Source organism: Eriocheir sinensis, chromosome 59 (assembly GCF_024679095.1).
Source record: "Eriocheir sinensis breed Jianghai 21 chromosome 59, ASM2467909v1, whole genome shotgun sequence".
NCBI classification, from domain to species: Eukaryota; Metazoa; Arthropoda; class Malacostraca; order Decapoda; family Varunidae; genus Eriocheir; species Eriocheir sinensis.
The window spans coordinates 285,573-313,469 of NC_066567.1; the positions used below are offsets into that span (position 1 = coordinate 285,573).

A 27,897-nucleotide genomic window follows, 5' to 3' on the forward strand; every position below is an offset into this window, starting at 1 on the left:
ATTAACCAAACGCAAGGCAATACTAACAGGGCGGGGCGGGGCCGGGGAGCCAATCTGTACGCACTCACCGGTCCAATTCGTACTCGTGCCGAAGGGAGAGGTACGGCCCAGCGAACTTGAACTTGAAGTCACGGTGTGGAGATGAACTTGCTCAATGTCGAAATGGTGATTTTTTGAGCTTGGTTTCAATCATTTTTTTAATTCCTTTTTTCGATAATTTCTTTCTCTTCCTCCTTTTTTCTTTTCTTTTAATTCCTTATTTTGCTACAGTTTCTTCCTCTCCCTTTCCTTCTCTTTTTTTCCCTTCCCTTCCTCTCTTTTTCCTTTCTTTCACTCCCTCATTTCCTCTCCCTTTCCTTCTCTTTTTTTCCCTTCCCTTCCTCTCTTTTTCCTTTCTTTCACTCCCTCATTTCCTCTCCCTTTCCTTCTCTTTTTTTCCCTTCCCTTCCTCTCTTTTTCCTTTCTTTCACTCCCTCATTTCCTCTCCCTTTCCTTCTCTTTTTTTCCCTTCCCTTCCTCTCTTTTTCCTTTCTTTCACTCCCTCATTTCCTCTCCTTCTCCTCTTCCTCCATTATTCTACATTTTCTCCTTTCTTCCTTCCTTCCTTCCCTTCTCCTCTTCTTCCTCCAAGCTGTACTCTGACAATCGCTCATTTCCACACCTCCACAGTTCTCCCTTATCTCCACTATCTCCTTCTCCCTTCCTTCCAATCTCCATCTCGTCTCCGTCCATTTCCACATCTCAAATTCCCCCGGCCATACTTCCGACCCCAACACGAGCGCAGGTCAAGACAACAGCGCGTATTCAGACACCCAGACCGACACGCCCCGCCCCCGAGACACATAATCTTGACATACCACACCAAGGACACAGAATGACAGGTGGGGGGACTCCTTGCCTATCGCCTGCGATGACCGTTTAAATACACTATGACTAGAAAACAAAAATAAGTTCGAGAGTGTGTCAGTGGGAGCGGTGAGTGTACTGGTGTGTGTGTGTGTGTGTGTGTGGGTGTGGGTGTTGTATTTCATGGTTTCGTAAATTCCCTACGATTTTACGACAAGCAGGATTTGAATTTCACGTAGCATGCCACTCGTCAGCTGTATGGTGTCTGTGTCTGTGTGTGTGTGTGTGTGTGTTTACCCAGTTCTCAAATACAGGATCAGAGTTAGCCTAATCATCCCGCCTCCTCTGGGAACGTAAACCCACAGTAGTATTGGAACATTTACGTACTTTGAAACTCCTCCGAGGAAACAACCAAGCAGATAGGAAGAGAAACTCGCCACACACACACACACACACAGGGAAGACTCACTTATAAGGAAGAGTGGCAGTACAAGGAGATATGAAAACAAAAATAAAAAATAACAGCTACGGAAAGGATGCAAGGAGGTACAATGTATGGAGTCGCCTGAATGAGGAGGAGGATCTTGGACACCCATCAGAAAGGATGCAAAGAGGTACAATACATGGAGTCACCTGAATGAGGAGGAACTCTGACACCCATGACTTATAGCTAAACTCGACCACGGTAACGGAGGTCACACAACACAAGCCAGACTCAGATCCTGTACTCGTAAGGGTCAACACACACACACACATGCGCGCTCGCTCCCCCAACACACTCTCGCTTCCACCCTGTTCCTGGGGACATTGACGTCGTAGGAGGCAGCGAGACACAAAAATTGGCAGTGTTTCAAAGAGCTGTTCCTGGCAGTAGTGGAGTGTGTGTGCCAGCAGGGTGCCACAACCACGCACATTGGCACTCGGGTCAGGGGGAAACCAATGCGGAAAACTGAACTATAGGGAAATTTTTAGTTTGAGGAGAGGAATATTTACTATGGGGGGGAACTGGAGGGGTGAATTCTGCTGGGGAGGAACTGGGGAGTGAATTCTGCTGGGGAGGAACTGGGGGGTGAATTCTGCAGGGGAGGAAGTGGGGGTGAAATCTACTGGGGGAACTGGAGGTGAAGTCTACTGGGGGAGGAACTGGGGGGGGTGAATTTTTCTGGGGAAGGACCGGGGGAGTGAATTCTACATGGGGAGGAGCTGAGGGCTATACAGATACAGGTCGTCAAAGGTTAGCAATTTCCCTGGGATAAAACTTTAGATATGCTTCACTAACTAACTTGTGAGAGAAATAAAGAATAAAATTAATTACTAAATGGATAGGGGAGGATTTAGACCACTCTCAGATGGTACAGGAGAGCATATGGGGGTCAATACCAATAATAATAACAATAATAATGATAATGTGACTTGGGGGACACTGAGAGACCTCCTTCTTACGTCTAAGCTCAGATATTTCCCTGCGGTTTCCCCTTGACCCGAGTGGCAATGGAGTGGGTGTGTGCAGCCTTGGCCACACTGTCTATTGTGAGCAAATGAAAAGAGGAGTGAAGGGCATCCAGCGAGGGGCTTTACGACGGCTGGACGCGACACCTCCCTCGGCAATGAGCACTTGGTTCCGAACACGACGCACGGCACGGCACGGCTCAGGACCAACACATCGAGAAGCGAACCCAATGCCGTAAGAAGCCTAAGGTTAACTATCATAAGGTTAAATACAACACAGTAATTTCCCGGCAAAAAAATGGGTTAAAAAATCGTCCATTCAAGTGTGCAGGGAAGCAACCAACGACTTGACGGGAAATGAGAATGGAAGAGCAAGAACTTGGAAGCCTAAAAAATGAGTTAAATGTGAACGAAATGACCGAGAAGGAAGAGGAAAGGCCAGGAAAATAAAATGAAAATATATATGGCAGAACGAGAACTTGGAAGCCTAAAAAATGAGTTAAAAGTCAACGAAATGACCGAGAAGGAAGAGGAAAGGCCAGGAAAATAAAATGAAAATATATATGGCAGAACGAGAACTTGGAAGCCTAAAAAATGAGTTAAAAGTGAACAAAATGACCGAGGAGGAAAGGCCAGGAAAATAAAGGAAAATATGTATGGCAGAACGAGAACTTGGAAGCCTAAAAAATGACATACAAGAATTAATGAGATAATGGAGATAGAAGGGAGAGGTACGGGCATGGAAGATAAAGGGCAGGAAGGTTAAATAGAAGGAAAATATATATGTGAGAACGAGAACTTGGAAGCCTAAAAAAATGATGGACGAGAATTAATGAAGGGAGAGATAATGGAGGTTCAAAAAATGTAAAAAATAAAATAAATAAAACTGAAGGAATGAAATACTGAAGGGAACATAAGAGGAGAAGCTTAAAAAATGGTAGAAATAAATAAAAATCCAAAAGAACGAAATAATAACAAGAGTGAGAGAGGGGAAAGAGGGAGAGAGAGGCTAAAAAAATAGAAAAATTAATAAAAAATTCCCAAAAAATTAATAATAACAGGAGTGAGAGAGGGGAAAGAGGGCAGAAAGGAGGGAGAGAGAGAGAGAGAGAGGGGGAGGTCCTTACAACACCCAGAAACATACACAAAACCCCAAAATAAGTCTCGTATACAGACACACATGCATACACACACACTCGTGGCTTCCCTCCGGCCTCACACAATCCCTATACAAAGCCTGGCTACTGAACAAGCCATCAATGTTCCTCTAACCTAACTCTCTCGGCCCCACCAACGCAAAGGGTAGAACTAACAGATGTTGCTGCAGATGATGCTAACGCTTTGTACTGTCATCGTTAGGTATACGGAAAGGACAGGAAAAATTATTATAGATGTACAGGGCGGGCTCGGCCAGGCACATGCACCGACAGTCTTGTGGCCGCTCAGGACGGGATGGTTGCTCTGGAGGGCTGGGATGTGGTCTGAAGGGGATGTGCTGTGGAGAAGGGATGTGAAGTGTTCCTGATTTTGGCAATGGTGGATTTTTAGAACCTTGGAAGGGAAGGGAAGGGAAGGCAAGGGAAGGGAAGGGAAGGGAAGGGAAGGGAAGGGAAGGGAAGGGAAGGGAAGGGAAGGGAAGGCAAGGCAAGGGAAGGGTAAGTAAGGGAAGGGAGGTGATCTGTTTGTGGAAAGGATGAGAAATGTTACTGATTTTGACAATGGTAGATTTTTAGAACCTTGAAAGGGCAGGGAAGGGAAGGGATTTTAATGACAGTAGATATTTAGAAAACTTTATAGAGTCTTGGCAGGGAGAAACAGGGAGGTGGAAGGAAAGAGATGGGAAGGGAAGGGAAGGGAAGGAAAGGGAAGGGAAGGGAAGGGAAAGGAAGGGAGGGGAGGTGATCTGCTTGTTGAAACACTGAGAAATGTTCCTGATTTTGATGACAGTGAATTAGGGAACAGGGGAAAGAAAATTTAGACTAGTGGGATGCTATACGTAAATTCCCGGGCCGTCAAAATGGAAAATATTCATCAATCTCTACTTTGGGAATGACCAGTCGACCTCCAGACCTTCCCTTCGTCCCCCCAGAGCAGCCGTGTTAGCCTGTCGTGAGTCGTCCTGGGTGGTGCGTGCGTCCCTGCCAGCCACCCCAAACCCGGTACCCCTAGCAGCTAAACAGTTCATTCATGGCAGTATGCAGCGGTAAATGGTATGTACGACGCCCAAATAAGTGTTCCCTCGGCTATCCTCCTCTTTCCCTCTTCATGGAATGTCTCGTGGACTTGACACACATCGCAGACTTGAGCACGACAAAGGTTATGGCAGTGATGAGAAGGGTCGAGCCGGCAGTAGGCTGGGCGATGGCTGGCTGGGTGCGGAAAGAACAGGAGGAAGATTGGGGGGGGATTGATGAGCCTCCACGCACCTTACTCACTGCTTTGGTCAGAGATGAAAACAGAATATTCACGATTATGAGACTGACAGCTGTTCTCTCCTCGGATCATCAGCGTCATCCCTGGACTGAGTGGCTGGTGCGTCAGGCTGCCATCACCCCACAGACTGACATGCTAAGAGATCAAGGGACGTCGTCGGCCGCCCCCTGACGGACGGCCTCGCTCACCCAGCCTGCTGCCGGCCCTCAGACAGTCGGCAATCTTTGGCAACAAACAAAGTTACAAACTCCCCACGACGTAACGCGCCGCTCGGCTTGGCTTCCCTCAGGCCGCCGAGGACGCGACAACCTGTGTCTCGCCTAAGGTCAAGGAATAATGGGAGGGAAGAAGTACAAAAAAGATAATGATAAGACAAGTGGGTCTCCTGGCGCCGCCGCGGAGAAACACAACTCACGTTACGACAACGGAACGGAGAAACAGACACCAAAGAGACGAGTCCAACACATACGGAATCCAGCGGGTGAAAACAACACAGCAGCGGCACCCACTCCAGCGCCCGGCACCCGAGTCTCCAGATAAATACCAACACAAAACAGACGCGACTTATGTACATGACTAAACAGTAACTTGTTGTTGTGGTTGCTTGGGGTTGGAGTGACTCTCTCGGCCTTCAGAGTTTTCACCAGTCAGTCTTTTGTTTGTTTGGGCTCCTGCACGGACCTCCTTCCTTCCTTCCCCGTCCTCCCGAAGCAACCATATCACAAACTTAAGTTGAGGCGGATGACTGCGCTCGACACAAACCTGTCACTCGGTCAAACACTCTGGCAGTGCACGATGAACACAGTCTGAATGTGGTTGTGGTTGTGGTGGTGGTGGTAGTGGTGGTGGTGGTAGCGGCAGTGGAGTACTCCTTCCCAAGGCTGGCTGGCCGGTCTGGTGGCCCCCGGCGGCAGACTGACGCAGCACTGAGGAGAGGGAGTGAGGGCTAGGGCCGGCTGACTGACTGCCGGCCAGTGCTGCCGGCAGGAACAGCCCTCCCCTGGCCCGGCTGTCCGGAGCAGCTCCTCCTGGCATCACTGGTGGCCGGGAGGCTGCCCACACACGGGTCAACACTTACTACATACTCAGCAGTGACTCAAGGGGGGGGAGGGGGGGGACAGCCAGGGCAGCGGCCACAGTGGAGATGAGCCACACCCCCACGGCCAGCAGGGCACAGGCCATCAGGGCCAGCCACCACCTTGAGGACTCCAGGAACTTGCATTATGAGGAACTTGGACAGTCCCACTCTATGAGGTACTGGACTTTCTCTTCGAAGCTGACGCGCCGCGCCCGCACGTGGAACTTCTCCCCGTTGGCAATGCGGTTTGCCGCCCCAAAGTAATTGTTGACGGTGGACTTGAGGTCGCTGAGCGAGAACCCCGAGTCCGTCACCTTGGCCTCGTCCCCCTCGCCGCAGCCGTCCTTGCCCGTGGCGGCGGCCAGGCGGCCGCTCAGCGCATAGTCCACACAGTTCTTTATGCTGCTGGTGCAGCTCAGCCTGAGGCCGTTGCCGCCGCTGTGCTGCTGCAGCAGGCTCACCAGCTTGCCCTTCTCGCCCTTCTTGCGCACCTTCCGCCGCTTCACCTCCCCGTTCTTGCCGATCCGGATGTCGCTCTCGTTCAGCTTCCGCTTGAGTGGCCGCACCACCGGCATGCCGTAGCTCAGGGAGTCCAGGTTGAGGAAGGGGTTGTTCTGGCCCTCAAAGTTGGAGGGTGGCGGGATGAAGGAGTCCAGCGTGCCGTGAGAGGACGTCTCGTCCCCGCTGGTGTCCCCCGGCGTGTGGCACGACGGCGTGGGCAGCTCCAGCCCCCCCGCCTTGCTCACCGGGTGGAGGGACTGGCCCTGGCGCGGGGAGAAGGGGGGCATCAACACAGGGGGCAGGGTAGGAGAACAGGAGGGAGGAAGAGAGGAGGAGGAGGCACACTGCAGGAAGAGGAGGAGGAGGAGGACAGAGATGGAAGTGCTGGAGGAGGAGGAGGTGGAGGACAGAGATGGAAGTGCTGGAGGAGGAGGAGGTGGAGGACAGAGATGGAAGTGCTGGAGGAGGAGGAGGTGGAGGACAGAGATGGAAGTGCTGGAGGAGATGGAGGAGGAGAAAACAGTAAAGAGTACATTGGAAGAGACACAAAGTTATGTTTAGCTACCTTATAAAAACAAAAATAATAATAATAATAATAAAAATAAATAAATAAATAAAAAAAAATTAAAAAATTGAGGTGTCCCTCCAGTACCTGCTTGAGCGCCTCCTTGAGCAGCTTCTGGGCGCGCTTCTGCTTGAGGTCACGCAGGTCTTCAGGGACGAGGGAGGGCTGGTTCTTGGGGGGCCGGCCTCTTTTCCTCTTGACGGGAGCCTGGGAGTCTGTGGTGCTGTTGGCCTTGACTGACCCAACCTCCTCGATCATCTTCTTGGCCTGGGGTTGAGGCAGTAAAAGGTCAAGGTCAAAAGGTCGGAAAAAGGTCGCCATTTTTTTTTTTTTTACAAAGAAGGCATCTCAAGGGCATGAAACACACACACACACACACACAAAAATAAATAAAATAAATAAAATAAAAATAAAATATAATAAATAAATAAAAATGACATCAGACCCCATAGCAAGCGCACCTTCTTGTCCTCCATGAGAATATCGAGCTCCCGCTTCCGTTTCCTCCGCCCAGAGCTCCCGGGACTCTCCTCGTCCTGGTCAAGGGGCGAGGGAGATATGGCGCGCTTCTTGGCGGGACTAAAGCGGCCCATCGCCTCCTCCATCTCCTCCTGCTTGTCCTCACGCAGCTTGTAACTCCGGGGAATGGGGGGACTGGGGGGAGGTGAGGAGAGGGGCAGGTTAGCTATCGGCGGGGTGGGGGGCGGGGAGAGGTTGGGGATGGCAGGGCTGGGCAGAGAGAGAGAGGGAAGAGAAGGAGGGTCAGGTTAGTAAAGGAAGAGTTAGTGGTACATCATCCCTGCCTTGGTTAATACATGAGTGTGTGAGTATGGCAAGGTTAGGTTAGGTTAGGTTAGGGGCAAGTAATTCCTGCCTTGGTTAACCCGGTAGCTGCAGGGACCATGTTTCTTAAAGGCCCTTCCCTCTAAGCGAGAAAAATGAGAAAAAATCGTCACTCACACAAACCATTTCATAATATATATCAATGCATTTGTGATCAGTTTATGCATAATTTATTTTTGGGGGTTTATATCATGGCAAAAATTTGGCCCGTTGCTGGTACACGGTAAAGCCACAAATTTGGCCCGTCACTGCTACCGGGTTAGTATATGAGTGTGTATGGCAGGGTTAGGTTAGGTTAGGTTAGTGGTGTCATTCCTGCCTTGGTTAATACATGTGTGTGTGTGTATGGCAGGGTTAGGTTAGGTTAGGTTAGTGGTGTCATTCCTGCCTTGGTTAATACATGTGTGTGTTTGGCAGGGTTAGGTTAGGTTAGGTTAGTGGTGTCATTCCTGCCTTGGTTAATACATGTGTGTGTATGGCAGGGTTAGGTTAGGTTAGGTTAGTGGTACATCATTCCTACCTCACAGAGCTTGGTAGTGTGAGTATGGCAATGTTAGGTTAGTTAGATTGTTAGTGGTACATTATTCCTGCCTCAAAGAGCTTGGTAAAAACATGAGTGTGTTAGTGAGTGAAGCTGCTGGCATGCACCCCAACCAAGGCCTGAGACAGATAATCATGTGTGTGTGTGTGTGTGTGTGTGTGTGTGTGTGTGTGTGTGTGTGTGCAGAATAATGATGCAACAGATGACGAAGGAAGGCAAGCCGTCACCCCATACCTGTCCGCGTTCCTCATCTTCTTGTTCCGCAGGGTGATGTGCTTGATGGAGTCCTCGGTGATGGGGCCGATGTAGGGGAGGGTGATGGCAGGGACGGGGGGAGGCACGCGCACCCTCAGGCCCCATATGCTGGTCTTCTTTTTGATCTCCCGCCCACATTTAAACCTGGACCGAGGAAAACAGCGTGACTTTAACCCCTTGACTGCAGACTTCCTACAAGAAGACCTCACCAAGCTACAGGAATGGAACAAAGAGTGGCTGCTACAATTCAATGAAGAAAAATGTAAAGTCCTGCAGCTTGAGAGGGGATATCCAGCATACCAATACCACATGGGAAACACTCCACTATCCACCACAGAGGCAGAGAAAGACATGGGAGTGTATGTTACCAGGCTACCAGTGAAGGGATATCCAGCATACCAATACCACATGGGAAACACTCCACTATCCACCACAGAGGCAGAGAAAGACCTGGGAGTGTATGTTACCAGGCTACCAGTGAAGGGATATCCAGCATACCAATACCACATGGGAAACACTCACTATCCACCACAGAGGCAGAGAAAGACCTGGGAGTGTATGTTACCAGGCTACCAGTGAAGGGATATCCAGCATACCAATACCACATGGGAAACACTCCACTATCCACCACAGAGGCAGAAAGACCTGGGAGTGTATGTTACCAGGCTACCAGTGAAGAGATATCCAGCATACCAATACCACATGGGAAACACTCCACTATCCACCACAGAGGCAGAGAAAGACCTGGGAGTGTATGTTACCAGGCTACCAGTGAAGGGATATCCAGCATACCAATACCACATGGGAAACACTCCACTATCCACCACAGAGGCAGAGAAAGACCTGGGAGTGTATGTTACCAGGCTACCAGTGAAGGGATATCCAGCATACCAATACCACATGGGAAACACTCCACTATCCACCACAGAGGCAGAGAAAGACCTGGGAGTGTATGTTACCAGGCTACCAGTGAAGGGATATCCAGCATACCAATACCACATGGGAAACACTCCACTATCCACCACAGAGGCAGAGAAAGACCTGGGAGTGTATGTTACCAGGCTACCAGTGAAGGGATATCCAGCACACCAATACCACATGGGAAACACTCCACTATCCACCACAGAGGCAGAGAAAGGCCTGGAAGTGTATGTTACCAGGCTACCAGTGAAGGCAAAATCCGTGCCAATATGTACTTGCTTACCTCGGTCTGTTCCCCTCCAGGACTCTGAGGACTTCGTGTTTGCGCTCACTCACTCCCATGTTCTGCAGCTGAAAGGTTACCACAAGGCTTCAGGGACAGCACAACAAATAGGTCTTTCATTACTTACAGAGCAACTCACGGATTGGAAAGTTTAAGTAGAAGAAGAAAAAGAAGAAGAGGAAGATGTATTTCACCAAGGCACTCCACACATTGCTTTTTCTTCCTTACCAGGCCAGCACAGCCCTTACCAGCACTGCCCAGTCCTTACTAGCCCTTACCAGCACTGTCCAGTCCTTACAAGCACTCCCCAGCCCTACCCAGCCCTTATCAGCCTTGCCCAGCCCTTACTAGCCCTGCCCAGTCCTTACCAGCCTTGCCCAGCCCTGCCCAGTCCTTACCAGCCCTGCCCAGTCCTTACCAGCCATACCCAGTCCTTATCAGCCTTTACCAGCCCTGCCCAATCCTTACCTGCCTTGCCCAGCCCTGCCCAGTCCTTTTCAGCCCTTACCAGCCTTGCCCAGCCCTGCCCAGTCCTTATCAGCCATTACCAGCCCTGCCCAGTCCTTACCTGCCTTGCCCAGCCCTGCCCAGTCCTTATCAGCCATTACCAGCCCTGCCCAATCCTTACCTCCCTTGCCCAGCCCTGCCCAGTCCTTATCAGCCATTACCAGCCCTGCCAAGTCCTTACCTGCCTTGCCCAGCCCTGCCCAGCCCTTATCAGCCTTGCCCAGCCCTTACTAGCCCTACCCAGCCCTTATCAGCCCTGCCCAGCCCTTATCAGCCTTGCCCAGCCCTGCCCAGTCCTTATCAGCCATACCCAGTCCTTATCAGCCTTTACCAGCCCTGCCAAGTCCTTACCTGCCTTGCCCAGCCCTGCCCAGTCCTTACCAGCCATTACCAGCCTTGCCCAGCCCTGCCCAGTCCTTATCAGCCATTACCAGCCCTGCCCAATCCTTACCTGCCTTGCCCAGCCCTGCCCAGTCCTTATCAGCCATTACCAGCCCTGCCCAGTCCTTACCTGCCTTGCCCAGCCCTGCCCAGTCCTTATCAGCCATCACCAGCCCTGCCCAGTCCTTACCTGCCTTGCCCAGCCCTGCCCAGTCCTTATCAGCCATTACCAGCCCTGCCCAATCCTTACCTGCCTTGCCCAGCCCTGCCCAGTCCTTATCAGCCATTACCAGCCCTGCCAAGTCCTTACCTGCCTTGCCCAGCCCTGCCCAGTCCTTACCAGCACCACACAGCCCTTACCAGCCCTAATTTCTTCACCCAAAACTCTCAAACTTCTCTCTGTACCCTTCCTGGACACCTAGACTTCCTGCACCTCCTTCCCCAGAGCCCCAAGTAACCAGTAGTGTAGACCCGTCCCTTCAGTATCACACTCACCCCTAGACACCAGCCCAGCCCTAATTTCATCACCCAAACTCTCAAACTTCTCTCTGTACCCTTCCTGGACACCTAGACTTCCTGCACAGCTGTTGCCCTGTCCCTCCAGCATCACACTCACCCCTAGACACCAGCCCAGCCCTAATTTCATCACCCAAACTCTCAAACTTCTCTCTGTACCCTTCCTGGACACCTAGACTTCCTGCACAGCTGTCGCCCCGTCCCTCCAGCATCACACTCACCCCTAGACACCAGCCCAGCCCTAATTTCATCACCCAAACTCTCAAACTTCTCTCTGTACCCTTCCTGGACACCTAGACTTCCTGCACAGCTGTCGCCCCGTCCCTCCAGCATCGCACTCACCCCTAGACGCCAGCCCAGCCCTAATTTCATCACCCAAACTCTCAAACTTCTCTCTGTACCCTTCCTGGACACCTAGACTTCCTGCACAGCTGTTGCCCTGTCCCTCCAGCATCACACTCACCCCTAGACACCAGCCCAGCCCTAATTTCTTCACCCAAACTCTCAAACTTCTCTCTGTACCCTTCCTGGACACCTAGACTTCCTGCACAGCTGTCGCCCCGTCCCTCCAGCATCACACTCACCCCTAGACACCAGCCCAGCCCTAATTTCATCACCCAAGCTCTCAACCTTCTCTCTGTACCCTTCCTGGGCACCTAGACTTCCTGCACAGCTGTCGCCCCGTCCCTCCAGCATCGCACTCACCCCAAGAGGCGCTTGCAGTTGGTCCCAGTTGTCGTTGATCCACTGTGTTATTGTGTCCTCGTATTCAAAGTAAGTCTTGGAGTCCTGCAGCGTCAGGTTGAAGATGGAGAGGTGCACCACGTCCACCCACTTCACGTCAAGCCGGTGCAGGAATTCCGTCCCCTCGTTGCACAGCGCACACACGAACACGTAAAACCTGAACGGGAGGAGAGATTTTATTATTGCCGTCACACTTCTCAATGTAACTAGGGCTCTCTGAAGGTAGCCAAGTGCCTCATCATCTAAATAGTGGCACTCATGAATGGATTAATGAGATACCTAAATGCCTCATGAATGGATTAACGAGATAGCCAAATGCCTCATGAATGGATTAATGAGATAGCCAAATGCCTCATGAATGGATTAACGAGATAGCCAAATGCCTCATGAATGGGTTAATGAGATAGCCAAATGCCTCATGAATGGATTAACAAGATAGCCAAATGCCTCATGAATGGATTAACGAGATAGCCAAATGCCTCATGAATGGATTAATGAGATAGCCAAATGCCTCATGAATGGATTAACGAGATAGCCAAATGCCTCATGAATGGGTTAATGAGATAGCCAAATGCCTCATGAATGGATTAACAAGATAGCCAAATGCCTCATGAATGGATTAACGAGATAGCCAAATGCCTCATGAATGGATTAATGAGATAGCCAAATGCCTCATGAATGGATTAACAAGATAGCCAAATGCCTCATGAATGGATTAACGAGATAGCCAAATGCCTCATGAATGGATTAACGAGATAGCCAAATGCCTCATGAATGGATTAACAAAATAGCCAAATGCCTCATGAATGGATTAACAAGATAGCCAAATGCCTCATGAATGGATTAACAAGATAGCAAAATGCCTCATGAATGGATTAACAAGATAGCCAAATGCCTCATGAATGGATTAACAAGATAGCCAAATGCCTCATGAATGGATTAACAAGATAGCAAAATGCCTCATGAATGGATTAACGAGATAGCCAAATGCCTCATGAATGGATTAACAAGATAGCCAAATACCTCCTCATCCTGAAAATCCCTCAGTGCCGAGAGTGCCATCCTTACCTGTCGCCATAGAGGAGTGGGTGGTGCAGGCAGTCGACGCAGGCCTCATGGAACCACTGCTTGCACCTCTGGCATTGCAGCATGCGGTTGTACCACTCACCCGGACCACCACAGTAACAGTACGTCTGCTCCCTGTTGCTCTTGTGGCCTTGGTCCCAGCTTAAGGAAGTGATCTGCGGGTGGAGGGAGTGAGGGAGGGAGTCAGGGATACATGTGAAGCTTTTGGCCATGTTAAGTGACTGTCAATCTATCAGTACCTTTGACACTATGACAAGGAAGGGCAGGGGAGGGAAGGGCTGGGAAGGGCATGTCAAGGAAGGGCAGGGCAGAGAAGGGAAGGGCAGGAAGGGAACAGCAAGGAAGGGCAGGGCAGAGCAGGACAGGAAAGGGCAGGGCAAGGAAGGACAGGGCATGGAAGGGAAGGACAGCAGGGAAGGACATAACAAGGAAGGGCGGGGCAAGGAAGGGTAGGGAGGGGAAGGGCAAGGAAGGGTAGGGAAGGGAAGGGCATGGAAGGGCAGGGCTGGGCAGGGCAGAACAGGGAAGGAGAGGTCAAGGAAGGGAAAGGATGGGAAGAGCAGGGAAAGGAAGGGAAGAGCAGGGAAGGGCAGGGCTGGGCAGGGCAGAACAGGGAAGGAGAGGTCAAGGAAGAGAAGAGCAGGGAAGGACAAGGAAGAGTAGGGAAGTGAAGGAAAAGCAGGGCAGGTCAAGGAAGGTCAGGTCACATCAGGCACTCACATCGTAGGGCAGGACTAGCTTGTTGTTCTCCTCGGTCTGGTTCTGTGGCTGAGGGCGGGGCCGTTGCTTCCGTGGCGAGTTCTCCCGAGACTTCTTCCGCTCCTCCTTCTCCATAGCGGAGTGTCCCGAGCACCGAGGACACTCCCACTGGCTGTCCGGCTCGCAGAACTCCTGGCCTATCCGCGGCTGTAAGGAACGAGAGCTTTAGGGTACGCTGGGACGATGGAAACGGCTGCAAAAATTGATCCTCCTTCCTCCCATAGACTGATGTGCTTGAAAGTGTGTTTCTCCTCCTCCTCCTCCTTTCCTATCTCCTTCCTTCTCATACTCCCATCCTCTTCCTTTCCTCCTATCTTCCTCCTCTTCCTTCTCCTTGTGTCTTTCTCTTCCTCATTCCCTTGCAATTCTTCTCCTCTTCCTAGTTTTTCTTTCATATCTCCTTCCTTCTACTCCCATTCTCTTCCTTCTCCTCCTCCTTCTCCCTCCCCTGCCCCATAAATAAAGCCAATACTAATTAAATAATCTGCCTCCTCCCTCCTGGCCTGAGTCCCCCGTGTTTACCTTTGTCCTTACACCTGTGGGCGAGACACCTGAGGGGCTGCTCACCTGGAGACAGTCCTGGTGGTAGCCCTGCTCACAGATGTGACATAGTACAATCTCATTGGTTTCCCAGCTCTTGGAAGACTTGCACACCACACACAGGTCATCGGACTCGGGGAGCTTCAGCTTGGTCAGGTCCTTGTAGAGGGACCAGTGCGCCGTGCTGTCCTCAAACTGGACCAGGCAACGCTCATTCTCGCTGTCCACCTGGAAGTACAGTGACGTAAAGATAGTGCACATCCTTGCACTATAAAGCCCTTTTGAGGACCAGCCACACCTCTGATACACACACAAACACTCACCACATTCTTGCTCTATAAAGTGGGACACCTCGTACCACACCTCTGCCACTTACCACAACTATGACCCCAAGATAGAAGAGTCCATCCTTGCCATGGGAAAGCACGTCCTCTCCCTCTATGAAGCGGGACACCTTCTCTTTGGTGGTGCTGTCGGGAGTCACAAAGCCACTGTCGCCTTCGCTGTCCCCATCCTGAGGGAGGCCAACAGTGCTCAGGAGGAAACACTGAAAAGGGAGGAACATCAGAGGGACGGCCGGGAACAAGGGGACGGCTCAACACAGACACTGGACAGATAACACACACACACACACACACACACACATAAAAATCTAATAACCTACAACTGGGTAAATACATACATACATATACAGAGACACAAATGCAAACACACACACTCCATATTTCTAACTCAAAATCCTGTAAACTTCAGCAACAAGGTACAAGCTACTGACAAACTTCTGCAATGGAAACACATAAAAATCAGTAACTTCTGGACCAATCAATTCCTTAGTCTCCAGAACAAGTACTAGTGTCAACCAATCAACTTGCAACAGTATATGGTGGTGTGAGGAGGCTACTAGTGAAAGCATTACTATTATTTACTGAAGCATTAATATCAAGCATTAGTATTTAAACCTCAACAGCCAGTCTCTTGTCGTGTGGGGAGCTGCGTCTCACACCAAGGGAAGGGAAGGGAAGGGAAGGGATAGGAAGGGATACACACACCATGTCAGGAAAGGGAGGGGAAGGAGGGAAGGGAAAGGGAAGGTTAGTGTGTGTGTGTGTGTATGTGTGTGTACGGTATTTGTGTCAGGAAGGGGACAAAAAGTAGAGGAAAAGGAGAAGTATGCAAGGCTAGTGTGTGTGTGTGTGTGTGTGTGTGTGTGTGTGTGTGTGTGTGTGTGTGAGTGAGCAGGCCCGCACACAGCCCAAAGACGCTCTACTAAGCTATGGGTCAAAATGATAAACCATGAACCACTTGCCTAAGTTAGAAGAAGACATAGAGTGGGCAACACAACTCCTTTATAACTGAAATGATAAAAACAAAACAAACAAGAAGAGTAATTAAAGTAAACAATGCAAGGTCAACAAAGGTCAGTCAGGGGTGAGGAATGAATGACAACATGCAAGAGATAAATCAATAATAATAATGATAATAATAATAATAGTGATACGGGAAAGGCTAGTAATTCTCCATCAGTACACAAGACATCAATGGTATTTCAAGGATAATAAAAGAAATATACGTCATCAAAAATACATATAATAATTCAAAGACAGCAATGAGAGAGATTTGCACCACCACCACCGCCACCACCATGCCGTCGCTACTCACTACACATACACAAGCCGCATGCCGCACCCCAGACCCAGACTACTATCTTGCCGGCATGTCGTCCGCCGGGCCCTCAGTACACACAAGCCTTGCCTCTTGCCGCACCCCTAACCATGATCACTAGCCTGCCACCGTGTCCTCAGCCTGGCCCTCAGTACACACAAGCCTAGCCTCTTGCCGCACCCCTAACCATGACCACTAGCCTGCCGCCGTGTCCTCAGCCTGGCCCTCAGTACACACAAGCCTTGCCTCTTGCCGCACCCCTAACCATGATCACTAGCCTGCCACCGTGTCCTCAGCCTGGCCCTCAGGACACACAAGCCTAGCCTCTTGCCGCACCCCTAACCATGACCACTAGCCTGCCGCCGTGTCCTCAGCCTGACCCTGGCATTCCCAAACAGCCGATGGGATTTAACAGCTGTGCGTCGGAGGATAAGAGAGAATTGCGCTACACAGACAATACATGACAGCGAGTTAGCCATTTATGATTTCTTTAACTCCCACAAGCGTTGATGTGATAATGACAACCTTAGTAACAAGTGTGCGTCGGAGGATAACAGAGGAACACGCTACACAGATAATGCATGACAGTGAGTTAGTCATGTACGATTCCTATATCTCCACAGCCGTTAACATGATAATGACAAGCCTAACCGAGTGACCAACAGAACCGTATGACAATAACTCTGTACATTCCTCCTTCATTTTTTTCTCAGCTTTCTTTCTCCCTACTTTCCAATCCAATCCCTCCCTCTCTTTTTTGTGCTCCCTAACCTAACCCAACCTCTCACTAACCTAACCTATCCTAACCTAGCCTTGCCTCTCACTAACCTAACCTATCCTAACCTAGCCTTGCCTCTCACTAAACTAACCTATCCTAACCTAGCCTTGCCTCTCACTAACCTAACCTATCCTAACCTAGCCTTGCCTCTCACTGGCCTAACCGGTAATTATAAGGAATGATGATATTTTACTTGATTCTTTAACTCCCACTAATGTTAGCACGACTATGACACACAGAGAATCCATAAGCTGGGTGTCAGAGGTTAACCGAGGTGTAATTAAAATACTGAAACGTTACTCTAAATTCTTTTATGCCCAGTAACATGAGCCAAACTAACATAGCCTTATAACCAGCTAAGTATGTAATTTAACCACCACATGACTTAACTATACCAAATGTGACAGCCAGACATCACAAAAGCCCATATTTTTAAACATATCGGCAACTCATCTCCCCCATTTGAAAGGCCTGGGATTTTCACGGACTGTTTTGTGATGCCAGTGATAGTTTTACATGGCTTCTGTATCTTGAAAGAGAAAATCACCCATGAAAACCCGGTTAACCTTCTCTGGGGCCTTGGGAAATAGGCATAATGGGAGTGTTTGAAAAGCCTCTCGTGGAAGTTTCTGGGATTTCCATGAACTGTTTTGTGATGCTAGTGAGAGTTTTACACAGCTTCTGCATCATGATAAGGAAACACACAAATGAAAGCCTGGTTAACCTTCCCTGTGGCCTTCGGAAATAGCCATAATGGGAGAGAGAGAGTGAGTCTGTTTGAAAAGCCTCTCGTGAAAGTTACTAGGCTTTTCATGGACTGTTTTGTGATGCTGGGGATAGTTTTACTTTTACACGACCTCTGCATCTTGAAAGGGAAAATCACCCATGAATACACGGCTAACCTTCTGTGGCCTTAGGAGATAACCGTCAGGGGAGCGCGATACATTTAACAACATGTAGGTGAGTCGCTGTCCTAAGGGTGGCAGAGAACGCACATACGAAACACTACATTGGCTGCTATACACATACTTAAAGCCCCTGATTCCTACTCCTTCCCCTTCGATGCTGAACTAAACACGTGAGAGAGGGAGAGAGAGGGGGAGAAAGAGAGAGGGACAACCATGCACAGGATCATCTCACCGAGGGGGGGAGGAGGGACGGCAGACTTACCCTCTTCCGCACGCTGGTCATCATCGTCCCGGTCTTGGGGTGGCACTCGGCTCGCCGGCTCGCTGGGCTGATCTGGGAATGAGGCAGCATTAGGGTTGGATAATAATAATAATAGTAACAATAGGAAGAATATGAAGACTAGGTTAGGCTAGGTTAGGAGACAAAGCTCTGTTAGGGAGGCTTAAGGTAATAATAGTAATAATAATAATAGCAATAATAATAATAAGACACTAGGTTAGGTTAGGTTAGGGGACAAGGCTGTGATAGGGAGGCTTACAGTAATAATAATAATAATAATAATAATAATAATAATAATAATAATAATAATAATAATAATAATAGTATGAAGTTAAAGACACTGGGTTAGGTTAAGTTAGGGTGCTTTCATCTCCTAAGCCACACACACACACACACACACACACACACACACACACACTAATAATAATAATAATAATAATAATAATAATAATAATAGTAATAATAATAAGAAGAGGAAGAAGAAGAAGTAGACTGCCATAGGTGCTTTCATCCCAAGTGTTTAGCATCTTCACAGCATCCACACACACACACACACACACACACACACACGTATATAATTCAAACATTTCCCTTGGCTCTAGTCACTCACTCAGCTCACAGGGACAATAACACCTGCTTAATTAGAGGCATCACATGCACACACCTGCACCAAAGGCCTTTAAAAGCAGGAGGGACAATAAAAAGCAAAACATCCCCGAAAGACCAAGACATCCTCTGCATCTTTTTGTCATTTGCTCACCTTCCTTTTCCTCTCTCTTTCCTCCCTCCTCCCTTCCTATCCCTCCATTCTCCTCCCAGGGCAAGAACAACACCTCAGCTAACAATAGGATCAGCACACGCCTCCACCATCAGCCTCTTAACACATGAAAACCAAAAAAGAACAAATATATTTCCACGACACCCCCGAGAGACCAAGACAGCCTATGCATCCTTCCTTTTTATTCTTTTTTTCCCTCCCTCCTCCCTTCCTACCCCTCCATTCTCCTCCCAGGGCAAGAACAACACCTTAGCTAACAATGGGGTCAGCACACGCCTCCACCATCAGCCTCTTAACACATGAAAACCAAAAAAGAACAAATATATTTCCACGACACCCCCGAGAGACCAAGACATCCTCTGTATCTATATTCTCTCTCCTTCCCTTTTCTTTTCCCTCACTTTCTTCTCTCCTCCCTTCCTACCCCTCCATACCTCACCCAGGGCAAGAACAACACCTTAGCTAACAATGGGGTCAGCACACGCCTCCACCATCAGCCTCTTAACACGTGAAAACCAAAAAAGTACAAAAATATTTCCTCCCAACACAGTGTCAACAAAATTTCCTCCCGGGGGCACCGAGTCTAACGTTCCCTTTCCTAACATGGCCCTTATCTCCCTATCTACGCCGCCCCCCGCCCTGCCAGAGCTTCAAAGGATGGTCAAAGGCTTCTGTTATCTCCTAGTCACCTTTTAGCAGTGTATTTAGGCCGAGCCGACGCGCTTTCAGTCTTCAATGCCGGGCTCGGTGTCCTGCCCAGGGTCCCGCAGCAGCCATGTTCCTCCACTGGCTTGAAATGTTCTAACGGCCGCCCTCCCCGCCAAGTTCAAACCACAGACACTTATTCTGTTTTTGTCCATTCACGTCCTAGACACGTTATTTTATCTCTGTGATTGTGAATATGGACTGGTGTTTGCTATGGAGATGCGAGATGAGCCATACCATAGACATACAGCATCCCGCAAGGACAGTACTGATACCCCGTCAGATTTAAACCTCTCCTTTTATCTAATTTCTGGCCTCCCACATCTTAGACACGTTATTTTAGGCTTGTGGTTGTGAATATGGACTGGTGTTTGCTATGGAGATGCGAGATGAGCCATACCATAGACATACAGCATCCCGCAAGGACAGTACTGATACCCCGTCAAGTTTAAACCTCTCCTTTTATCTCATTTTTGTCCCTTCACGTCCTAGACACGTTATTTTATCTCTGTGATTGTGAATATGGACTGGTGTTTGCTATGGAGATGCGAGATGAGCCATACCATAGACATACAGCATCCCGCAAGGACAGTACTGATACCCCGTCAAGTTTAAACCTCTCCTTTTATCTCATTTTTGTCCCTTCACATCCTAGACACGTTATTTTAGGCCTGTGGTTGTGAATATAGAGATGCGAGATGATCAGATGAATCCTACCATAGACATACAGCATCCCGCAAGGACAGTACTGATACCCCGTCAAGTTTAAACCTCTCCTTTTATCTCATTTTTGTCCCTTCACGTCCTAGACACGTTATTTTAGGCCTGTGGTTGTGAATATAGAGATGCGAGATGATCAGATGAATCCTATCATAGACATACAGCATCCCGCAAGGACAGTACTGATACCCCGTCAAGTTTAAACCTCTCCTTTTATCTCATTTCTGGCCTCCCACGTCCTAGACACGTTATTTTAGGCCTGTGATTGTGAATATGGACTAGTGTTTGCTATGGAGATGCGAGATGAGCCATACCATAGACATACAGCATCCCGCAAGGACAGTACTGATACCCCGTCATATTTAAACCTCTCCTTTTATTCTATTTCTGTCCCTTCTTATATAAGGCACATTATTTTCGGTCTGTGGTTGAGCCTATGGACTGGCATTTAGGCTACCATGAATATGCGGGATGAGCCATACAGCATCCCGCAAAGACAGTCCATACCCCGTCAAATTTAAACCTCTCCTTTTATCTAATTTCTGACCTCCCATGGACATCCCAGAAACATCATTTTAGGAGTTTTATTAAGTTTTCAAATTGCTTCATATATTCCCGCAGATGCCTGGATGTGCGAGATGAACCACAGCACCCAGCAAGAACATTATACTGATATACCCCGTCAAGTTTAAATTAACCTCTCGATCTCCATTTACCTTTTTTCTGTCTTTCCACATCCTAGAAACATCATTTTAGGCCTTTTATTAAGTTTTCAAATTGTTACATATATACCCGCAGATGTGCGAGATGAACCGCATGCAGCACCCCGCAATCTTTTTCTTTTTTTCTTTTTCGCAAGGACATTATCAACCTTTCGTCATCCACCTGCTCATTTCTTGACTCTCAAATCACACAAAACATTCACTTATATATTATAAAGTTATGTGTTTGAACTGGCACTTACATGGATGCTGGGACGACCCTAGATGCGGGAGATGAATTACAGCATCCCGCAATAACATATTAGCCTATAGCCTGTCGTCATTCACCTGCTCATTTCTTGTTTCTCAAATCACACAAAACATTCACTTATATATAAAGTTATGTGTTTGAACTGGCACTGGATGCTGGGACGACCCTAGATGCGGGAGATGAATAACAGCATCCCGCAATAACATATTAGCGTATAGCCTTTCGTCATTCACCTGCTCATTTCTTGTTTCTCAAATCACACAAAACATTCACTTATATATAAAGTTGTGTGTTTGAACTGGCACTTACATGGATGCTGGGACGACCCTAGATGCGGGAGATGAATAACGTACAGCATCCCGCAATAACATATTAGCCTATAGCCTTTCGTCATTCACCTGCTCGAGATTTCTTGTTTCTCAAATCATATAAACATTCACTTATAAATATAAAGGTGTGTGTTTGAACTGTCACTCGGATGGATGCTGGGACTTCCCTAGATATGGTCGAGATGAACCACAGCATCCCTCAAGTGATATCCCGTAAAGTTATTAACCTATATACATCTTTACGTTCCTCAGCTTGTCTTAAACTAAAACAACATTCCTACTCATATATTAGGGATTTAGAGATGATTAGGACAGGTACGTAATTAATAACTGAGGACAAAAATATATTAATGGGTTACGCTCGGTCACATAACTACTACTGAAACATGTTATTATTATTATTATTATTATTATTATTATTATTAGTATTATTATTGTTGTTGTTGTTGTTGTTGTTGTTGTTGTTGTTGTTGTGTTGGTGTCAGTGGATTAATTGAGTTAAGAAATTAGCAATAGGAAAGTTGATTAGATTTACATGATCTTTCTTTCTTCCTCAGAGCCTAATATCTTACTAAATTTAGTAAATTAGTTAAAATAGTGAGAGTACGACAATATTTAACTTTCGTACGAGTTTAACCCAATGGGAGGCAAATGATGTCACTCTACGGCAGCCAATCAGACGCTGTAAAGAGTGACGTCATGACACGACAGCCAACCAAACGCTAGAAAATATATGACGTCATACTCCAACATCCAATCAGACGCTAGACAACTTATGCCGTCACTCTTAAACACCCAATCACAGGCCTCGGAGGCTGTCAACATCACCGGCCTGAGAGGAAGTGTTTACCTCCGCCCTGACGTGCCATAAATTCCCACTTTTTCCTTTTTTCCGCCGCTATCATGACGGGCCGCCTGCCGCCATGCATCGTGGACGTGGGCACGGGGTGAGTCAAGGCGCCGGGAGGGGGAGCAGGGGATACAAAGCTGTAATAACATGAAAAATGGCTATAGAGTGGGCTGGGGTCTTATCAGTGGTCCAGGGAGGGCGTGAGTCAGGATGTTGGACGAGATGTTTGTGGGCGGCGGGCGGGCTGGGATGGGCTGGAAGTGGGCTGAAACAGGTCTATTAAGTGGGCTGGGGTCTTATCAGTGGACTGGGAGGGCGTGAGTCAGGAACGATGGATGTTGTAGATGTTCGTGGGCGGTGGGCGGGCTGGGATGGGCTGGAAGTGGGCTGAAACAGGTCTATTAAGTGGGCTGGGGTCTTATCAGTGGACTGGAAGGGCGTGAGTCAGGAACGAAGGATGTTGTAGGAGATGTTCGTGGGCGGTGGGCGGGCTGGGATGGGCTGGAAATGGGCTGAAACAGGTCTATTGAGGCGTACTGAGTGGGCTGGGAGGGCGTGAGTCAGGAACGAAGGATGGTTACTTATATACTACTTACTTGGCTGAGGAAATGCTTATGGGCTGTGGGCGGGCTGGGATGGGCTGAGATGAGCTTGTAATGGGCTGGGATAAGCTTGTAATGGGCTGAGATGAGCTTATTAATGGGCTGAGGGCAGGCTGGGATGGACTGAGGGTGGGCTTGTAATGGGTTGAGATGGGCTGAGATGAGCTTGTAATGGGCTGAGATGAGCTTGTAATGGGCTGAGATGAGCTTGTAATGGGCTGAGGGCAGGCTGGGATGGGCTTGTAATGGGTTGAGATAGGCTGAGAGGAGCTTATAATGGGCTGAGATGAGCTTGCAATGGACTGAGAAGGGCATATAATGGGCTGAGATGGGTACTATTTTATGAGCTGAGGGTGGGCTGGGATAGGCTTGTAATGGGCTGAGAAGGGCTTGTAATGGACTGAGGGCAGGCTTGTAATGGGCTGAGATGGACTGTATGATATGCACACACATTTCTCTAGACTCACACCCACACCTTCCTCTTAGGTACACCAAGCTGGGATTCGCTGGCAACCATGAGCCCCAGATGATCATCCCCTCAGCCGTGGCTATCAAGGAGACTGCCAAGGTGGGGGAGCAGTCGCAGCGCCGTCTCTGCAAGGGCGTGGAGGACCTGGACTTCTTCATAGGGGACGAGGCCATGGACGCTACGGGCTATGCTATTAAGGTGAGGGACGGATGGAGATAACAAAAGAACATAAGGAACAGAAGAACAGGATAGGGATTGATGGAGAGAAAGGGATAGTTAGAAAAGGAGACAAGGGATAGAGAAGATAAAGGAGAAAGAAAGGAAAAGATTGGAAGAGAGAGAGAGAGAGAGAGAGAGAGAGAGAGAGAGAGAGAGAGAGAGAGGGAGAAAAGAGAAAAAAATAAGAATGGGATAGGATTGCAGAGAGAGAGAGAGAGAGAGAGAGAGAGAGACCCCAGTACCCATGCATAACCCTAAGCCTCTGTCCCCCCCTCCAGTACCCAGTGAGACATGGTATAGTTGAGGACTGGGACCTGATGGAGAAATTCATGGAGCAGTGCATTTTCAAGTACCTTCGAGCAGAGCCTGAGGACCACTACTTCCTGCTGACAGAACCTCCACTCAACACACCAGAGAACAGGGAATACACAGCAGGTAAGGGAAAGGAAGGAAGGGGATGGAGGAGAAGGGAAAGGACAAGAAGGGAAGGGAATATCTGCTCTTTTTTCTCATTTATTAATTTATTTGATTTTTTAAAGGACATAGAAAGAAAGGGAAGGATTTTATGGGATAGAAAGGATAGGATGCCATTATTTCTTTCATATTTACATATATATAATTCTTTATTTCCTCCCCTCTGCAGAGATCATGTTTGAGTCTTTCAATGTGCCGGGGCTGTACATTGCGGTGCAGGCCGTTCTGTCGCTGGCTGCCTCCTGGGCATCGCGGCAGGCCACAGAGCGCTCCCTCACCGGCACCGTCATCGACTCGGGCGACGGCGTAACGCACGTCATCCCTGTGGTAGGAGGCGCAAGGACTTTTTTTTATCGATATTATCATTTTTTATTATTATTATTATTATCATTATTATCATTATTATTATGTCTTTCCGATCTTTCTTATAATCTAATCTTATAGTACTAATAATTTTTGACTCACCCAACTTATATATAAACAAATGGGGAGATAACAAGCATACAGGCTACACTATAAATTAAATCTGTCCCTCTTCCCACCAGGCAGATGGGTATGTCATTGGGAGCTGCATCAAGCACATCCCCATCGCTGGCCGGGACATCACCTACTTTGTCCAGAGCCTGCTGAGGGAGCGTGAGCCTAACATCCCCCCGCAGCTCAGCATGGAGACCGCCAAGGCTGTCAAGGGTAGGAGAAACTGGTTCATTTTTCAAGTTTTTTTTTCCCCATTTTTTTTCTGCTTGTTCGATGTTTGTGTTTTTCCTTTATGGCCATTTTCTCTCTCTCTCTCTCTCTCTCTCTCTCTCTCTCTCTCTCTCTCTCTTAATACTTCACCTCCCTCCCTTCCCTTCCTTACCCCCACACAAACTAATCCTCCTCTCCCTCCCTTCCCTCAGAGCGGTTCAGCTACATCTGCCCGGACATCGCGAAGGAGTTCAACAAGTACGACAGCGACCAGACCAAGTGGATCAAGAGATATGACGGCAGGAACCCAGTCAACAATCAGACCTTCTCCATCGACATTGGCTACGAGAGGTTCCTGGGGCCTGAAATATTCTTCCACCCGGAGGTAAGATTCTGTCGCTGTTCGGAAGATGTAAGGAGAAGAAAGAGAAAGATTAAGAGAATGAGAGACAGAGAGGAGGAGGAGGAGAGGAAGAGGAGACAGGAAATAAGAAAGAGAGAAATGAAAAGAAAGAAAGAAACAGACAGGAGGAGACAGAGATTCTAAAGGATATGAAAGACAGAGAAAGAGAACAGAAAAAAAAAGAGAAATTAAAGTAGAAGAAGTATTATATCTTGTCTATGAAAGAGAGAGAAAAAGAACGGAAAAAAGAGAAAAGGAGAGAAATTAAAAGTATAAGAAGTATTATATCTTGTCTTATTAGTAGTATTAGTAGTAGTATTTAACCCGGTAGCAGTGACGGGCCAAATTTGTGGCTTCACCGTGTAGCAACGACGGGCCAAATTTGTGCCATGATATAAACCCCCCAAAATAGATGATACATAATCTGATCACAAATGCTTGGATGTATATTATGAAATGGTTTGTGTGAGGGGTGATTTTTTCTCGCTTGGGGGGACCATTAAGAAACATGATCCCCGCTGCTACCGGGTTAAATCCACCCTAATTTCCCTTGGTTCCAGTTCGCCAACCCGGACTTCACCACGCCCATCAGCGAAGTGGTGGACAATGTCATCCAAAACTGCCCCATTGACGTCCGGCGACCGCTCTACAAGAACATCGTGCTCTCGGGAGGCTCCACCATGTTCAAGGACTTCGACAGGAGGCTGCAGCGCGATGTCAAGAGGATTGTGGATGCTAGACTTAGGATCACGGAACAGCTCAGTGGTGGCAGGATCAAGGTGAGAGAGAGAGAGAGAGAGAGAGAGAGAGAGAGAGAGAGAGAGAGAGAGAGAGAGAGAGAGAGAGAGAGAGAGAGAGAGAAATAAGGAGAGAACAGAGGAAAGGAAGGGAGAATTGTGTTATGCTATGTTAGAGAGAGAGAGAGAGAGAGAGAGAGAGAGAGAGAGAGAGAGAGAGAGAGAGAGAGAGAAGAGGAAAGGAAGGGAAAATTGTGTTATGCTTTGTTAGAAAGAGAGAGAGAGAAGTAACTTATTTTGCTCTGCTTTCAAATTTCAGCCCAAGCCGATCGACGTCAATGTCATCGCCCACAAGATGCAGCGGTACGCCGTCTGGTTTGGGGGGTCAATGCTCGCCTCAACGGTAAGATAAGCGACTTGTTATCCTTTATTTTATTCCCTATGCTTTATTGTCTCGCTCTTTATTCCTGTGTCTTCTTCCGCGCTTTGCTCCTTCCATGCGTCCTGTGTAGGTCCTCTCAGAAATGCTTATATGATTTGCCCCATTCATGTATTTTATTTAGGTTCTCTTGCAGTCTTTTAGCCACAGTTTCCCTTTGCACCATGGCATTATCAGCAAGCATGTTTAAATATCTCCCTTCTATATTGCAAGCTTCCTACGTAACTTTTAGTATATACGTATAATATAACATACCTGTCTTAAACCTTATAGAAGCTGGTCAATATAAACTACTTAACCATCTAGGTATCCAACAGTATGCAGCAGCCTCCCCTCTCATCCCTGTGTTCTTGTCTTTCCAGCCTGACTTCTACCAGGTTTGTCACACCAAGGCAGAGTACGAGGAGAAGGGTCCCAGCATCTGCCGCCACAACCCAGTGTTTGGAGCCATGGCCTAGGCGCTGCCCCTCACACACGCCCCCAGTGGAGTTGTTACATAGGGAGAGAGATCTTGGAGGATATGTAGTTACACGGCCTTCCTGTTATAGTGTGTGTGTGTGTGTGTGTGTGTATTTGGGAGAGAGAGAGGAGCGAGAGAGAAAGATCAAGGTTGTTTCTGTGAGAGGAGTTGATTAAGTCTGTTGTGTGTGTGTGTGTGTTTGGAAGAGAGAGGGAGAGAGAGACCTTGTTTACATGCGATCAACTGATTCATTCCGCCGTGCAAAATGATTTTTCGCATTTTGATTTCCGCTCAACGCCACTCCACCATCCGTTCCCTGCATAGTGTCGTCAAAAACAGCGTAAAACAGCGACTCCCGTGCCCGGAGTTTCCGTTTGACTGTCACTGTTGGTGATTTTTATGCTTAAGAATTTTGTTGCGCGAGTATTTCCTAAGTAAATCTTTGAGGGAATTTGATTTTTGATATATTTTTGGGCACGAAATCCTCTGGGAACCGATTTTCTTGATGTGTTTTTCACTGCCAGGATTATTATACACGTGACCAGGGAGGGAGAGAGCCTGAGGGACACTGGAGGGAAGGGAAGAAAACTTGGAACTGTGAAAAAATTGGAAGGTTCTTGATCTTGCTAATTAATGCACAGGGCACCTGTACAGGTGCATGACAAGCACTTCTATATATTCTTCAATCTGTCATATAAGTGTCCCTCAGTCTGCCTCTGTCTGGAGATCACTGGTGCTGTTGCTTGTTAGGTTATCATTATATTTATTACTATTGTCATTTTTATTATTATTATCATTATTATTATTATTATTATTATTATTATTATTACTATTGGGTATTATTGTTATTGCCATTCTATATCATTGTCTTTTCCTTTTTCATGAGTATCTTCCTTCTTGGCTATTTAGATATGGTTCCTCTGTAATGATATGTTAAAGTAAAAACAAACTGATTCCTTTACTAATTATTTACTGTTAAGGGGCGATCATATGTTTTTACCGAGCTTGAAGTGTCGTAAGGGAAGCGTAACTATTATAATTTTTTTTTTATATAGTTTATGTGTGTGTGTCCTGCGGACTTTAAAATAATCTTGTACTTTCCATTATCGTTAAAATATTGTATACCTGCTTATTTGTGACCTTTCCTTGACCTGTCCTTAGTAATAACAAGCGAATA

The 27,897-nt window shown here is 47.9% G+C and overlaps 2 protein-coding genes across 4 annotated transcripts; one reads left to right on the forward strand and one right to left on the reverse strand.

Moving 5' to 3' along the window:
- Positions 1-484: 484 nt before the first annotated feature.
- On the reverse strand, positions 485-19,443 carry LOC126985217 (PHD finger protein 19-like). 3 transcript variants are annotated; one of them, XM_050839822.1, is made up of 12 exons: positions 19,344-19,443; positions 17,859-17,930; positions 14,625-14,762; positions 14,276-14,476; positions 13,670-13,855; positions 12,932-13,104; positions 11,825-12,020; positions 9,716-9,783; positions 8,491-8,655; positions 7,334-7,601; positions 6,960-7,139; positions 485-6,570 (listed from the first exon to the last, which is right to left on the reverse strand). In XM_050839822.1, exons 2-12 carry the CDS (start codon positions 17,880-17,882, stop codon positions 5,950-5,952), a joined length of 2,220 nt encoding a protein of 739 aa, XP_050695779.1. In that variant the 5' UTR covers positions 17,883-17,930; positions 19,344-19,443; the 3' UTR covers positions 485-5,949. The 3 variants fall into 3 exon arrangements, with proteins under 3 accessions (XP_050695779.1, XP_050695781.1, XP_050695778.1); XM_050839824.1 differs by having other exon boundaries at positions 7,334-7,526; positions 14,625-14,795; XM_050839821.1 differs by having other exon boundaries at positions 14,625-14,795.
- A 2,730-nt stretch (positions 19,444-22,173) lies between these two features.
- On the forward strand, positions 22,174-27,852 carry LOC126985223 (actin-related protein 3-like). Its single transcript, XM_050839838.1, has 9 exons — positions 22,174-22,327; positions 23,319-23,499; positions 23,799-23,955; positions 24,164-24,321; positions 24,540-24,684; positions 24,894-25,066; positions 25,645-25,863; positions 26,141-26,224; positions 26,623-27,852. The coding sequence occupies exons 1-9, from the start codon at positions 22,284-22,286 to the stop codon at positions 26,716-26,718; spliced, it is 1,257 nt and encodes a 418-aa protein (XP_050695795.1). The 5' UTR covers positions 22,174-22,283; the 3' UTR covers positions 26,719-27,852.
- The last annotated feature ends 45 nt before the right edge of the window (positions 27,853-27,897 follow it).

Excerpts from the sequence above, each read along its gene's own strand:
- LOC126985217 (XM_050839821.1), bottom strand. The coding sequence starts at position 17,882 with ATGATGACCAGCGTGCGGAAGAGG. Across the intron at positions 14,796-17,858 it reads TGACCAGCGTGCGGAAGAGG|TGTTTCCTCCTGAGCACTGT; the intron begins GTAAGTCTGCCG and ends CTCCCTTTTCAG. Across the intron at positions 6,571-6,959 it reads TCAAGGAGGCGCTCAAGCAG|GGCCAGTCCCTCCACCCGGT; the intron begins GTACTGGAGGGA and ends TCCCCGCGCCAG.
- LOC126985223 (XM_050839838.1), top strand. The coding sequence starts at position 22,284 with ATGACGGGCCGCCTGCCGCCATGCATCGTGGACGTGGGCACGGG. Across the intron at positions 22,328-23,318 it reads ATCGTGGACGTGGGCACGGG|GTACACCAAGCTGGGATTCG; the intron begins GTGAGTCAAGGC and ends CCTTCCTCTTAG. Across the intron at positions 23,956-24,163 it reads GAACAGGGAATACACAGCAG|AGATCATGTTTGAGTCTTTC; the intron begins GTAAGGGAAAGG and ends TCCCCTCTGCAG.